Source organism: Lepidochelys kempii, chromosome 3, assembly GCF_965140285.1.
Source record: "Lepidochelys kempii isolate rLepKem1 chromosome 3, rLepKem1.hap1, whole genome shotgun sequence".
NCBI classification, from domain to species: Eukaryota; Metazoa; Chordata; order Testudines; family Cheloniidae; genus Lepidochelys; species Lepidochelys kempii.
This window is the reverse complement of record NC_136382.1, coordinates 61,093,014-61,109,828: the sequence shown is the minus strand read 5'-3', so window position 1 is coordinate 61,109,828 and position 16,815 is coordinate 61,093,014. Positions and strand designations below refer to the sequence as shown.

At 42.0% G+C, this 16,815-nt stretch overlaps 1 protein-coding gene across 3 annotated transcripts in view; it reads right to left on the bottom strand.

Annotated features, from left to right (window-relative positions):
* Positions 1-16,815, bottom strand: part of MYO6 (myosin VI) — a 179,646-nt gene that overhangs the window by 13,140 nt on the left and 149,691 nt on the right. For 2 of the 3 annotated variants that reach the window (XM_073336483.2, XM_073336484.2), the window contains exon 29: positions 1,765-1,868. In XM_073336483.2, coding sequence (XP_073192584.1) covers positions 1,765-1,868 — 104 coding nt within the window. Of the gene's footprint in view, positions 1-1,764; positions 1,869-12,762; positions 12,802-13,253; positions 13,284-13,717; positions 13,760-16,815 lie in introns of all 3 variants that reach the window. The other variant, XM_073336482.2, reaches the window with a different exon arrangement.

Genomic DNA, 16,815 nt, shown 5'->3' with positions numbered 1-16,815 from the left:
TCATGCATTTAGGGATTAATAACAAGAATTTTAGTTATAAGCTAGGGACGCATCAACTAGAAGTAACGGAGGAGGAAAAGGACCTTGGAGTATTGGTTGATCATAGGATGACTATGAGCTGCCAATGTGATATGGCTGTGAAAAAAGCTAATGTCATCTTGGGATGCATCAGGAGAGGTATTTCCAGTAGGGATAAGGAGGTTTTAGTACCGTTATATAAGGCACTGGTGAGACCTCACCTGGAATACTGTGTGCAGTTCTGGTCTCCCATGTTTAAGAAGGATGAATTCAAACTGGAACAGGTACAGAGAAGGGCTACTAGGATGATCCGAGGAATGGAAAACTTGTCTTATGAAAGGAGACTCAGGGAGCTTGGCTTGTTTAGCCTAACTAAAAGAAGGTTGAGGGGAGATATGATTGCTCTCTATAAATATATCAGAGGGATAAATACCAGAGAGGGAGAGGAATTATTTAAACTCAGTACCAATGTGGACACAAGAACAAATGGATATAAACTGGCCACTAGGAAATTTAGATTAGAAATTAGACGAAGGTTTCTAACCATCAGAGGAGTGAAGTTTTGGAATAGCCTTCCGAGGGAAGTAGTGGGGGCAAAAGATCTATCTTGCTTTAAGATTAAACTCGATAAGTTTATGGAGGAGATGGTATGATGGGATAACATGGTTTTGGTAATTAAATATTCATGGTAAATAGGCCCAATGGCCTGTGATGGGTTTTTAGATGGGGTAAGATCCAAGTTACCCAGGAAAGAATTTTCTGTAGTATCTGGCTGATGAATCTTGCCCATATGCTCAGGGTTTAGCTGATCGCCATATTTGGGGTCGGGAAGGAATTTTCCTCCAGGGCAGATTGGAAGGCCCTGGAGGTTTTTCGCCTTCCTCTGTAGCATGGGGCACGGGTCACTTGCTGGAGGATTCTCTGCTCCTTGAGGTCTTCAAACTACAATTTGAGGACTTCAATAGCACAGATATAGGTGTGAGGTCTTTTTTAGGAGTGGTGGGTGAAATTCTGTGGCCTGCATTGTGCAGGAGGTCAGACTAGATGATCATAATGGTCCCTTCTGGCCTAAATATCTATGAATCTATGAATCTATTATCGGGGTGGTGGAGGGGGTTAGCCTTGTTAGTCTGTATCCAGAAAATGATGCATCTGAAGAATGCCCAAATAAATCTGTTAGTCTTTAAGGTGCCACCAGACTCCTTGTTATTACAAATTAGTTCATCTCTTCATGATACTGAAAATATCTAAGTATTATATAGATAAGATGTAGCTTCTGAGAAAATTAAGCAAATACTAATTTGATCAGCTACAATGTCAACACATCTAGATTGTGTTTTAAATTAACTCATTATGTTCCTTTTAGTTTTGGTGAAGGCAAGAAATTAGTTATAAACTTAGAAGATCTTACAAATTCAGGGTAAAACCACATGTATTTAGTTCCATTTCACTGAAATAGAAATTATTTTTAAACAATGTCATTAAGAATTTATAGCAAGTTACTCCTGACTGAAGTGTATTAATTTCACAGGTACAACTATGAATATAACAGGTAACATAATAGCATCTGTTTCCTCAAAGGGAAATGGCATATTTGCTCTCTCCTTTGGAGAAAAGTCATTCAAGTTAGTTTTTCATCTGAGACTAAATTAGTGAGTTCAAAATTCTGTCCTGGTGAAAGATGGGATAGATTTATTGTACTATTGGAACACAATCCCCCTCAGTCCCAAGCAAACACAAACTTACCACAGGAAGTATTGATTGTATCACGAAGTTCTGCATATTTCCACTTACTAAGATCATGCTTCTTAGTGCCAGCCGCAGCTTTTGTGGCTTGAACTACAGGGCCCCTACAGTTATAACAATAATAACCAATAAACAATAATAATAATATTCAATGTACAGAAAGGAAAGGAGAGTGAGAAGAAATATTAGAGACAACAGGATAAGCAGATTGCGCAATCATCTCTATGCAATATGCATTACATTGAAAAACATTATATGTTCTAAGAGCTGAATGCAAAAAAGACAAAATAAAATTCACCTCATAACTTCCAGCAGCATAATATATCTTTATTGTAACATATTGGTATTATTAAAAAGAAACTCGAGTCGGAGTATAATTTAGATCCAAAATCTGACTTACCTCAAATATATTTTGTTATGTACTTTGTATTCTAACTGTTCAATTTGCTCATTTGCAAAGAGATTAAAACAAACTAGAAGTTAATATACAAGTGTGGCTTGCTGAAAACAAGGCTGTGTGTATTCCACTACTCTTTTTGCAGCAGCTTTTAAATATAAACTGTTCCCAGAACTACATATAGTCCTGAGGACATCAGTAATACTGATGCAGAATAAAGGCAGTAAACAACAACAGCAAAGTAAATTTTAAGTTGCACTAGCAAAACAAGGGTGAGGGAAAATGACAAAGTAGAAAAGAACAAAATTTAAAGGGAAACACCTTACAATGTCTAAAAACACAGAGAATAAATAAAATAATCAATGTTTCATCCAAAACTCCCAATGTAATAGAAGAAATAAAATTAATTCTAAATTAAAGTAACTTTAAAGTGTCTCACTTATTCACAAAAAATCAGCATTAAGTAACATGGATGGAAAGGCCACAAGACACCGCCATTCACAGAACAAAGGCTGAAAGACATAGGACTCCATGGTAATCCATGAAAGTTAGGACTAACTACATCAGGCCCAGACAAATGATAAAATGACCTAACTTGATACTTTGATGATTTTTCAAATATATCAGTCTTCACTGTAGTACATTCAAGGCAGAGAAATTTAATATCCTATAATATACTACTGTCATTTGATTCTGAACAATAATACAGATAATATCTTTATTTTTCGCTCTTAGCAATTATGACTGAGGGATGAAAGCACTCTCTTCATATCTGTGATTATCCTGTGCATTAACACGACTCAAATTGGGATTGCAGCATCACCATCCCTAGTGAATGGCAGAACATGTTGAATTGTTGAGTGATTTGAGATAACAGATACAAGAGTTTGGTAGCCTCTACTAAAGCCCAGGAATAAACCAGGAAGCAGACTAAATTATCTCAAACTCTGGGAGGATCCATTCTCCAGGCCAGGGGTTGAGGTTATTACCAGGGTAGCACATCACTAGATATAGGCATATCACTAAAAAAAATGAACATAAGAAACAATATACCATGTTCTTTTTGTGCAACTTTGTATTGTAGTCATATCTTTGCATGAGTACAATATCATTAGAATGCAACTAGGTATATGTATGTGACAGAAAGTTTACTTTTCTGTAAAGTACAGAGTGATATCTAGATATAGTCTCATTTTGTTTTTATGAAGTTACACAAGTTCTCCAAACTCCTAGAGTGTATTACACTTCCAAAATTACCAAGATATAATTATATTAATTTTAATATATTATGTAATTTATACAAAAATATATTAATCATGGAAGCTTATTCAGCTATAAGTGTTTGGACAACTTGTGTAACTTCACACTCACTAATGAGAGAGATTCTATTTGGGATTTCTCCAGTGACATGGGGCATCTAGTTGTGATAGTCCTTGGAGCAGACAGAATACTACATACACAAATAATCATCAAGGGGATAGAATAAAACCAGCTAGTTTATGCAAACATCCTTGTTAACAGCAACTCAAACAACAACTCACATGTAAATGATTAACTCTGCAACTCCTTACTCTTTAAAGCAATCTCCAACCTGTTATGACCATTCTCATGTGCACTTACTGACTTGTAATGACAGCCCTCAATTACAAATATTACTACACATGTGACAAGTTCATACAGAAGTTATATTCTTCATCCACTAAACAATACAAAGTTGAAATACATTTTGAAAACATTTTCCCCCCTCTATAATTACAAGACATTAATATAAAATATGTATATAAAATCTCACCTGTGAAACAAATGACTAAATGAAAGACTACTTTTAAAAAATATTTTAATACACTGTTAAAGTATCAGGAGTATGTCATTAAAGGATTGTTGTTAAATGTAATTTCCGCTACATGTCTAACCTTCCTGAACCATTAATTTGACAAATCCTGAGGATTTTCCTTATTTAGCAACATCATCCATCACTCCTAAGAATCCCCTACAGAATTTAGATCAACAGAAGTAGGCCAGAAGGTCTCTGGTCAAACAAGTCATCTTTAAGAATGTTAATCCAATTGAATGGCTTAGCCTTTCCATTACAGCACTACTCTGTGCTGAGATCACCACTTTGTTTTTTTCTACATGGTTTTAAATAGCCTGGAAGTAGTAAGAACAAGAACACTCATAATGTTAGTCTTCATTACTGTACTCACAATCCAAATAATGGGTATGGACCAAAATCAGAATGGCAGTTGATTATTAAAATTCAGTCTCAAAAAGGAGCTTACTTACCTGTAACTGGAGGTTCTTCAAGATGGCTGGTCCCTATCTGTATTCCACATGGGATATACACAAGTGCATTATGTGCCTGAGTCCAGAATTTCTTGCAAGCAGCATCCGTTGGCCCACATGTAGCTCTCCTGTGCTCCCTAATGAGGGCATAATGGACTGTGTGGGCTGATGCCTGTCCAGTTTCCCATTCTTACTACAATATAACCAATCTGCAACTGAGGGGACAAAGGGTGGGTAGTGGAAATCAGATAGGGACCACACGTCTCGAAGAACCTCCAGTTCCAGATAAAATCCTCCATTTCTTCCCTGGGTGATGGTCCCTATGTGTGTTCCACACATGGAAGATTAACAAACAGTAAGCAAACAGATGGTGGGTGTGAGGAGGCAGAAGTGATAGCAGTTTGTAGTACTGCTGTCCCCACAGCAGTCTGCGCAGTTCATAACTGCACCAGGGGATAATGTCTTGTGAAAGGTATGCAAAGAGCTGCAAGTAGCTCTCCTACACATCTCTCTAGTATGGGTATGTCTCAGAGATGCAGCTGAAGTAGCTTGCCCCCTGGTAGAATGAGCTTTTACCTCTTGGGAGGTTGTGGGTAGGAGGAGAATGCCAGCTAGTTGGTAACAAAGGGTAATATAACCCGAGATCCATTTCAAAAGTCTCTAAGCCGATACACGGTGATTTCTTGATTGCTCTGCAATGGAAACAAATAGTTTCAGTGTCTTTCTAATGTCTTTTGTTCTATGTGGTGTGACAAAGTTCCTGCTCTACCTTGGTGGGTCTTGCGCTTATTGGCAGATTTGCTCGCCTTGGAGCTTCACGGCAGCCCTCATCTTGGCCATTTTTCTGAATTCACAGTCCAGGTCGATGACTCCTGTGTCTGACCAGGAGTTGGGAGGATTTGGGGGGAACCCAGGCCCGCCTTCTACTCCAGGTTCCAGCCCAGAGCCCTGTGGAATGCAGCTGTCTAGAGTGCCTCCTGGAACAGCTGTGTGACAGCTACAATTCCCTGGGCTACTCCCCCATGGCCTCCTCCCAACACCTTCTTCATCCTTACCATAGGACCTTCCTCCTGGTGTCAGATAATGCTTGTACACCTCACTCCCCCAACATTCCGTGTTCTCACTCTCAGCTCTTAGTGCCTCTTGCTCCCAGCTCCTCACACGCACACCACAAACTGAAGTGAGCTCCTTTTTAAAACCCAGGTGCCCTGATTAGCCTTCCTTAATTGATTCTAGCAGCTTCTTGATTGGCTGCAGGTGTTCTAATCAGCCTGTCTTAATTGTCTCCAGAAGGTTCCTGATTGTTCTGGAACCTTCCCTGTTACCTTACCCAGGGAAAAGGGACCTACTCAGCCTGGGGCTAATATATCTGCCTTCTATTACTCTCCTATAGCCATCTGGCCTGACCCTGTCACACTGGATAAAAAGCTAAAGTGCTCCAGATGTCCAGAAAATGCAGTCTTCTCTCCTCTTCCAGGGCACATGGCTTAGGAAAAAATACGGGTGAGTGGATGACCTGACTCATCTGAAACTCGGAAACCACTGTAGGTTTGAATCTCAGGTGGGGGCATAGCAAGATCTTTTCTTTATGGAATGTAGTTTATGGTGGGCCTGTCATAAGCACTCCCAGTTCATTGACTCTTCTGGCCGACGCTATAGCTATCAAAAAGGCCACCTTCATGGAAGGATGGATCATAGAGCATGTGGCCAGTGACTCAGAGTCTTAGGGAGAGTGATGATAGAACAAAATTGAGATACCACTGAGGTGAAAACTTCACCAATGGTGGAAAGAATCTGAGAATCCACTCAGGGAGTGTGAACGATCTGAGAATCCACAGGAGGATGGAACACACTGATTGCAGCTAAATGCACCCACAGGGAACTGAATGCAAGATTCAAAGAGTTGAGGGTAAGGAGATATTCTAAGATATCAGAAATTCCGATGGAGTCTGGAACAAAATGAACATCAATGAGTCAAAGTGTAAAAATGCTTCCATTTAGTTGAGTAACAGCTTCTTGTAGAATCTTTGCTACTTTAGTTAAAGATGCATTTGACCCTTTTGGAACATGAGCATTCTATCACCAAAGTGCATCCAAACAACAGGCTCCAAGTTGCAGCTGCCTCAGACTGGGGTGTGTGACCTTGTCCCAGTACTACATTAGAAGGTCCAGAAACATGGGGATGTTCATGCACTGAGAGCTTCATCAGATCCATGAACCAGAACTATCTCGGCCAGTTGAGTGTGATAAGGTTGACTTGAGCTCTATCTTAGTGGATCTTCCATACAACTTGTGGTATCAAAAGAACTGGAAGGAAGGCATACTCCAGGAGACCATTCCACGACATTAGGTGGGCATCTCCCAACAAGTCTTTGCCCAGGGTTGCTTTGGAGCAGTATAAAGGAAGCTTCCTGTTTGCCTGTGAGGCAAAAAGGTCCCAGGACAGCATTCCCCATTGAGTGAAGATGTCTTTGAGAACTGAATCATGACTTTTCTATTTGTGATTCACAGAAAAAGTGTCTGCTCAGGCAGTCCACTAGGGAACTTTGCACCCTGGTAAGTATGCTGCTGATAGGGTCATGTGATGTTTGATGCACCGATTCCAGGTGGTTACTACCTCCATGCACAAAGAGATCTTGTTTCCCCCACTTGTTTATATAAAATACTGTTGTCATATTGTCCGACATTATCTGAACATGTCTGGATTGGATGAGCAGGTGGAAGGCATTGCAGTTCCAACAGACTTCCCTGAGTTCTAGTAAGTTGATATGCATTCTGAACTTCTTGTGCCATATGATCATGCATGTGCACACTCCAACCTAAGAGGGAGGTGTCAGTAATGATGGTGGCTTCAGATATCAGTGTGAGGAAAGGGAACCCTACCCAAAAATTCTCTGGTTTTGACCACTAGACAACAAAGCCTAACATCTTGGGCAGAATTGTGACCTTTTCATTTACGGTGCCTTTTTCTGGTGAGTATATGGAGAGAAGCCTGGCTTGTAGGCATCACAGATGTAGCCTGGAGAATGGTTTCATGTGTGTGCACAAAGCTATGTGACCGAGGAGAGAAGGGCAAGGTCTTACTGATGTCCTGGGTGTGATAGCAATCTGGTGTATGAGTGTGCTCATGGCCAGAAACCTTTCAAGAAGTAGATACACTTTTGCTATAGTTGAGTCTAACATTGCCCCTGTGAAGTATATGCACCTCATGGGGGTCAAAATGGATTTGTGAACACCCTGGGTGCTCTGACCAAACTGAAGGGGAGGTCTTTGAATTGCTAATGGTCTTGGGAGAAGAGAAACTCAAGGTACCTCCTGTGGACCACATGGATATCTATATGAAAATATGCATCTTTCATGTCAAGAGCTGCAAACTATGCACACTCCTCTAACGAGGGAATTATTGATGCCAAGGAGATCATGAGGAATTTTAGTTTTCAAAATAACTTGTTTAACTGACAAAGATTGAAAATTGGCCTCCATTCTGCATTCTTCTTGGGATCAGGAAGTAAGGAGAATAGAATACCTTCCCATGGTTTGAGAGGAATCCTTTTCTGTGGCTCCCTTAAGAAGCAGGGAGTTAACCTTCTGTTCTAAAATCTCCTTGTGAGAGTGGTTCCTGAAGAGGAACGAGACAGGGCATTTGTGGGAAGGAGATATCAGAAACTCAACTAGATAGCCTCCACAGATAATGTCTAATACCCATTTATGTGTAGTGAGGGTGCTCCAGTCTTTGACAAACCGGGTAAAGTGGCCTCCAAACAATCTGAACAGGGGAATGAAGAGTATCAATAAAGGGACATGGGTCTTGACAGTCCCATCAAAAGAAAGGCTTCACCTAGGGATTAGAGTACAAACTGGCAGTGGATGTTGCAGAGGTTACTAGGTCTATACACCCCCTGTCTCTTGCCTGGTGGCTCCTGAGGAAGTTGATGATAAAAGCCTGAGGAATTGGTCTTGCCCTATACCACTATCTATGATGCTTCCTCTTGTGGTATAAATGCCAAGCAAGTGAACGCTGTTCGAGTCTTTGAGGGAGTGGAGAGACTCATCCATTTTGTTGTGGAATACGTAGATAGTATCGAAGGGAAGATCTTGGATAGTACGCTGCAGCTCTATAGGGAAACCTGAGGATTGCAACCACAAGTCTCTCCTCATGACAATGGCCACAGCATCTCCCTCAATGTGGCATCTGCTACATTCACCATGAGTTGGAGTGAATTTTGCCATCAATTTGCCCTCATCTACTAAGACCTGAAAGTGGGATCGATCCTCCAGAGCTTGTCCTTAAACTCTAGAAATCTAGCATAATTGATAAAATTATATTTGGATATGAGGGCCTAATAATTATCAAGATTCTGACCTGGAGGGAGGCAGAAGAGGGAGTATCCTTTGGGTGCTGTTGCTTGGACCGCTCTGTAGCCACATATACCACCAGCGAGTTTGGCAGGAGGTGAAAGAACAAGAACTCTCCCCGCTTGGATGGGACACTGCAGTCAGTGCTTCTTGGTCCTCTTAGGGGTGGGAGCACAAGAAGCAGAGGTGTGCCAAACTGCCTTTGCTGGGTTCATGATAACTTCATTGACAGGGAGGGCCATTCTACAGGGACTGGCGGGGGTGCAGAATGTTTAGTAAGCTGTGCGAAGGCTCCTGAATTTCCTCCAGCTGGATCTGTAGCACTGCTGCTACCCTGCGCATGAGCTCTTGGTACTTTTTAAAGTCATCCGGTGGAGATAAAAAAGATGGAGTGACCACCTCATCCAGTGACACTGAACAGACTGCTCCACGAACCAGTCAGATCTGGCTCACCATCCTCCTTTGACTATGCTAGCGGGGCCAATTGTGTAGGGCCAGGCAATGTTAAGTAGGAATCGTGCATAGATCCTGGCTGTCTGGGGGTAGGGCTCCCACGATCCCCAGTATTGCCAATAAGATGGATCCACTGGAGGAGGGGTCCCCATGGCACAGGGTAGCCCCTGTCCCTTGGCCAACCATGTCAGTTTGGAGGCCTGAATCCTGACCTTCTATCACCTGTGTCCAGGGTGACATCTCCTCCATGCCGCATAGACTCCTGGGGAGCCCTCAACTCATCGGAAGAGAAGGTTGGATACCTGGTCACCGGTGGGACCAATGGTACCAATGGCTGTGCTTGTAGGCTGGCAGATATAACTGTCCCCCCATTCCATCTCCTTGTGCTAGATTCCTCCTCCCGTGTAACATCATCTTGGAATATGGATGTACCCAATAGAAATGGTGAATGTGGATGGGGGAGAGCAAAAGATGTCCTCCAGGGAGGGAGACATCTCGGACCATGAGGAGTATGAGGAGAATCCATTGGGGGAGCTGGAGCCTCTCTGGTCACATGGTGGTTGGCTTCCTCCAGGGCCACATTGCTGTTGTCGATGGTTTGTTTCCCAAAGTGGATTGAAGCACCAGGAGCTATCTATCATGTGTCTTCATCACTAGAGCCAGTGTTGGAAGCATGGATCCATATCCTTGGGTGCCCTCTTGACTTGTCAAGAAGATTTAGTGGGGCTGAAGAGCTTAGCACCCATGCGTGTTGGCTCTCCTGAGGGGGTCAGGGAGGGATCCCTTCTTTTCAGACATAAATGACTGTCCTTATGTCTATGAGAATGCCCCTTACTCTCCTGTGAAGCCTTCTCTTTAGGCTTAAGAGACTTAGCCTCTGTTCCTCAACTCATGCTCAGAGGGGCACTGCCTGCTTGTTGAAGCTGAATCAGAGTGTGTGTGGAAGGGTCCACAGCCCAGATCGGATTGGGGCTTCATTGCCTTCATTCTCCATGAGGTGTTTTCTGAGTCTCAGTTCCCGACTCTCAAGTTCTGTGGGGGAAAAGCGTGGCAGATGCTGCACTTAGCAGAAATGTGAGCCTCACCCAGGCAGTTGAAGCAGCGTTGATGTTCATTGCTCACAGTAAAGGAGTGAGGACAGGAAACACAGTTTTTGAACCCCTGGATCCTGGGCAGAATCCCAGACTTCTTGGGGGGAAAGTTCCAGGGCAGGGGGAAATAATGTTATCTAATTATCTATGCTATACTATAAAAACTACAAAAATTAACTATACATAATTCATAAAGGAATGATGCTGTAAAAAGGAGCTGAGGACACCAAATAGAATGACTCACACCACATGGCGGTAAGGAGTATCTGGAGAGGAATCGGCCTCCACCGTCCTTTATGCCATCAGCTAGGAGCACAAAGATCTACGAAGCACATGCAAGCCAATGGACACTGCTTATAAGAAATTCCAAACTCAAGCGCATATCTCATGTGTGGAATAAATATAGGGACCATCACTCAAAGAAGAATCAAATGTTTCTAAACAATGGAATTTAACTAGTTACCAGTCACACTAATGTATACTAAAAATACCAGGTTATGGACAGAACTTAAAAACTGTGCTCCAACCACTTTTGGCCAAAGTTCTTGTGATGCCCTTAGCTTGCGGAACGCATGTTAACTCCAGTGACTCAGCTCAGTTCTTACGTAGTTATTCTACAACCTCCCTATCTATGTTCCCCCAGCAATTTCAATTGGATGGGCTAATCTTCCTTTTCTCCTGTTCAAAAATACTGCATATAATGTTTTTGTGCAAATGTAAGCATCTGCTGTGTTCACTACTATCAGCACTACAATTAAGAAATGCCACAACAAACATACTAATATCTTAAGATCGTATACACACAGCATAATATCTTGTTTTCTGAAGGGTTTGTTTTTAAAAATGTAAAAGAATGAAAGATTTCATGTGAACTTCAGACAGCATGTCATAAGGCTGCTTTTTATCCTTGAAGTTACCAAAGATCTCTTTCAGTTAGTAACTCAATAAAACAGAATTTTAACTTAGAATATACAGGTTATCCTGTATACTCATTCATTCCTGCATTGTCTATAAAGCTGCCACATTATACCAAGATTGCTGAACAGACACCATCTGGCATTTTGTGTTTCAGTGCTTCAGATTTCATTTTGTTTGAAATGGAATTATGTCTGGATTTAATTTCTTATTAAAAAGCTACTTATGGTTACATAAACATAACACTTTTTATGTCCTTATTAACACTATTCTGAACTTGTAAGCATGGTGCCCGAAAATTTTGGAAACTTGTCAGTGTCATCCAGTGATGAACTGCCAAAATCTTAATAACAGGTTCCCTCCTCAACCCACGAGGGGGTCGTTGCCCACTCCCGCCCCCTTGGACCCCTGCCCCATCCAACCCCCCCCCGCATTCCTTGATGCCCCCCCAGGACCCCTGCCCCATCCACCCCACTCCCCTGACTGCCCCAAGAACTGGGCAGGAGGGTCTCGTGGGCCACCGTAGTGGGTGCCCACCCCACCCCTAAGCCAGAGGCATCTTCCGGGGGGCAAGGTGGGGAGTCCCAGCGGTGCTTACCTTGGGCAGCTCCCAGAAAGCATCCAGCAGGTCCCTCTGGCTCCTAGGGGTGGGGGAGCGTAGCTGGGGGGGAGCAGGGGGAGCAACTGCTCCCCCCACTGATCACATCAAAAGTGGTGCCTTAGGCACCGACTCCCTGGGTGCTCCGGGGCTGGAGCACCCACGGGGAAAATTTGAGCTCTGCACCCACCAGCAGCTCCCCGCCCTGCACTTGGCCCCAGCTCACCTCTGCTCCGCCTAGGCCTCCTCCCCTGAACCCACCACCCCGCTCTGCTTCTCTGTGCCCCCCGGCTGGCTTCCTGCAAATCAGCTGTGCAGCGGGAAGCCAGGGGGGACTGAGAAGCAGGCTGCAGCTTCCCACTCAGGCCGAGGATGGCAGAGGTGAGCTGGGGCGGGGAGCAGTTCCCCTGCGCAATCCCCCCCGCACCCCTGGGTTACCTGCTGCGGCACGGGTGGCCCTCCTCGCGCACCCCCCCGCCCCAGCTCACCTCCGCTCTGCCTCCCTGGGCCTGAGCGGGAACAACCGGTTCTAAAAGGACTTCTAAATTTAACAACCGGCCCTAGTGAACCGGTGCGAACTGGCTCCAGCTCACCACTGGTGTCATCTAAGATATAGTGGAAAAAGAATGCTCTTCAAAGCTTTTCTTTATCTTTTGAAGTTATTCAAACAGAAACCTTAACATGCAATTTACTGATAATTTCCTTCTGAGCATGTTTATGCAATCAAATAAATGTCATGGCAAAATAATTAAAGAAAGAAATCAGATAATGATTTTGAATAGGAAGCATACTGATACGGCAATTTCATCCAAAAGAAAAGGTTGATTTATTTCATTGAGCAATTTCAGTTTATGATTTCGTTTAATTGAGTGATTAAATTAATTTTGGACGGTCTATTCACCCACCTAGACAAAACATCTGACATTTCTTTGGCCATTTGTTCCCTATAAGAAAATTGATAAGTGTACATAAGAAAAGTGTTATATTCAAATATTAATAAGGTCTGTTATGACTGATGGTATATTATGTCTAAGATAAAACTAATGCAGGAGCAATCAACTTCAACCAAATGCTCATTTATATTGTGGTAATTCCTTCTGAATGTTTGCCTCTTTCATATGGGATGGTTAAAATTCATGGTATTTGCCAGATACTGAATCTACATACTCTATAATTAACTTTAAACATTTCTTAGACATAAGCAAAGTATGAGCTATGAAGTATTAAAATTGATTATCAAAGGTCAATGTATAACAATGCTTACTATTATAGGGGAACAGAAATAATAAAAGGACAATACAATAATTTCTTCTAATAAGAGAATTATTATTATTATTAATTATTATTATTATTATTAGAAAGTAGTGCAAAACTCAGTGAAAATAAAGTATCATACGCAGTCATTTGAGGCTTTGTTCCATTGACTCTGCAAACAGAAGATATTTAGGTTAGTCTGGCAATTTCCTAATTAACTTTCTAAAAATCTGAAATGTCAAGAGGACAAATCAGTTCAACTTTTCCCTCTCTCCCATCCTCCTCTGATTTATCATCTAATGATTTTATTTGATCTAGACTCAGGATTATGAAGCCTTTTTTTCTTCTTTAATCTTCTGAATTTATTGATCAGAGTAACACGATTAGAAAAAGTGAAATTAAAATAATTCAGAAAAGCCTTACTCCATTTATAGATGTCCATCTCACTTCACCATGGCTGTTTTATACTCTCACATTATAACCTGGAATTTACTTATTTGTACAGAATAGATAGATTTCATCTTTCTGAATCAAAGACTCAGACATGCAACAGATGCACTTGTGTGTGGTTGAGCAGACTAAAAAAAAAAATGAAACAATTCTTACTTAGCAACTACTGGAACAGGCTGAATAACTTCAGTATCCAATCTGTGAAAAGACACTTAGAATTGAAATGGTTTGTCACAATATAGACCCACATCATGAATGTACACAAATACAGTATCAACAGTAATCCATATTGCATACATCCGTACAGTACACAGATATTAAATACACACATATTTAGATTTCTCTCCAGAAATATGCAACATATTCAAGAGTGATAGACTAGCCAAAATTAAAAAGGGTTAGTGTGTATTTTGGTACCAGATACTGTAACCAAGCCAGTAAATGTCAATAGAATAAGAAAACAAAATAGCAATGTATTCATTTACTTAACCTGAAAGTGATAAAAATATAATACAATATGGTGCAAAGAGGAATAAGCTATTTTTATGATTTTACAGTGCTGTGATTTTACTCAAGCATGTATTTCACACACACAGTACATACCCTATTTATTTTAAGTACTTATCAACTTGAGAAGATTAGTAAAATAGGGACTAGCTATAAAAGTCAAACAGAATGTGTACACACTGAATAAAAATTGAGGCCGTTTACAGAAGGACATGCTACAGATTGATTTTTTTTATTTTTTTGGGAGTGGAGAACAGCACCATAGGGCAGAACATATTAGTCACTACTAGTTGTCCTTAGAAACAGAACATACTATCGTATTGTCACATGGCTTTTGGCTAAAAAAGCTCCTAGTGCCGATTATTAAGTACTCCAAAAGGAGTATAGTTCTATGAAAAAATACTTTTGCTCATATCATGATGCAAAAGTAAAACGAAAATGGTTTGTGGAAATGCTATGCAAAGCACGGGAGAGGCAGTGAGGCTGGATGAGTTCAGCATACTTAGTATGTTATGCAACAATAAGGTTGAACGTGGTGTGGGGGAGGGGAGAGAAGGAAGTGTAAGTTACAGCAGTGTAAGCCTATGCATGTTGGAATGTGCAGTTCATCTGCCCCAAAGGAAGACACATGTTCGGGTCTGCTTACATTTTAACAAATACCCACTGAGCAAGAATGTTCAGCAGTGATTTTTCAATGCTTAACTTGTTATGTTTAGTTCCCGCCTCTCCAAATCTCACAAAGGAATTTCTTCTCTCTAAGCACTATTTCCATGCAATGCTTCAAATTTCAAACCTCTCCCTGCAGCCAACATGACTAAAATGCCTTGTGAGGATCTGTGTAAAAGGATATTTTTTAAACAACAAAAACAAAACTTGCTGAACTCAACGGTTTTATCCAGGGGTTCTCAAACTGTGGGTCATGACTCCACTTTAACGGGGTCGCCAAGGCTGGTGTTAGACTTGCTGGGGCCCAGGCCCGAGCCCCACCGCTCAGGGCCCAAGCCCAAGCCCAAGCCCCACCACCCAGGGCTAAGGTTACATGCCCCCTGCCCAGGGCAGAAGCCCTTGGGCTTCAGCTTTGGCCCCCCCCTGCCCAGGGCAGTGGAGCTCGGAAGGCAGGGGTAGGGCGGGCTCAGTCTTCAGGCCCTCTTTCCTGGGGTCATGTAGTAATTTTTATTGTCAGAAGGGGGTCACGATGCAATGAAGTTTGAAAACAGCTGATTCAGACCGAACAAAATTTCCACAACTTTTCTAAGCAAGTCTTCTAGGTGCCTATACACGAGCAGTTAGAAATTAAATTAGTTTGCTAATGCTTCAAAGAAAGTTATAACAAAGGCAGAGTATTTCAACTATAAATGCAGTGAAGAAACCAATCTAAGAAAGGATTTACACTGATGGAAAACAAGATGGACATTTTTGTAAAGTGTCAAAACTTCCCATTCAAAAGTATTTTGGTTTTTAAGTGTGGTTGCACTCACTTATTCCGAGCCTAGACAGTGTTGCTGTGTTCTCAACCCTCACCATGTGTATGTGCGAATGCACACAAACAAAAAAAAGGGAGGAAGAGACTCAGTTATAGCTCAAAATGGGTAGATTGTTTTTCAGGTGTGTCTAGGATATCCTGAGATCACTAGTGACACTATGTTGCCACATTAAGCTGTCCAAACCCTTGCTCCCTTTCCAGTGGCTCAAAGCAGAGGATTCCTTCCCCTACCACCTGAATAGACAGAGAAACTGGAGAAGTTCTGAGGAAAGGGAAGGTTAAGCATCCGTTTTCTCTACTCATCCTATGTGCTTCAAAGGGCATCCCAGGCAGGGAAGACAGAAAGGCCAGGCACATCCTCTGGCAGCAGGAAAAGTGGGGAAGATCAGAGTTTGAGTGAATCTCTTGCAATGCAGTTACACTGCCATACCTCTCCCTGCTCTTCCTTCTCCCATCTTCTCCTCTCCCTCTTGCAAGGAAGATTACTTGCCAACTAGTCCTCCTTCCTGGGCTCCAATTTCTGCCTCTTTCTTGGCACTAAGGGACATGTCTATCTACTCCCTTTTCAAACTTGACGGAGGGAAGGTTAGGGAACTAATGCCTCTCGTATATCCCACCCCACTTCCCTATTTAATGTAAGGACTTTAAAAATAGAGGGGTTGCTCAGATCCTTCCCTTGAACCCAGCATTTCTAGGTGCCTCTGGTGCAGCTCTACTTCTTCCTCTCAGCTGTTGAAAAGCTTCACTGGCCTGGTTGCTTCTTCCTTTCCTGGGAACCATGTATCTTGGTCTGTCATCTAAAAGCAAATCCTCAAGCAGAGTTCCGGAAGGCCCTAAACCTCCTCAAAACAAATATATGTATATAGAATATCCAATTGGGACCATAAACCTAAACCTCATTCTTCACCCTCACAGGTTAAGAGAAAGTCAGGGAAATGGAAGCACTTTGAAGAATAAGATCTATTATTGATTCAAACCTACAGAAGTTGATCTGTCTGCCACAAACTTGCCCTCATTATCATCATGTAGAGCTGCATACCTTAATTGACTCATTTTGCATTCCTACACATGGTTTTGAAAAGTTGCTCTTTGATTTGAGAGACACTGATAAAAATAGCATAGCTTGTACAGGAAACTAAAGAAAAGGGAGCAAGTGAAAGCTTCCAGAACTCTGCCTGTGTAAATAAGTATCACACTTGAATTTCCATCTGCAAGTTACAGTGGTTGCTGTTAAAACATCAACATTTATCAACAGACACCAAAC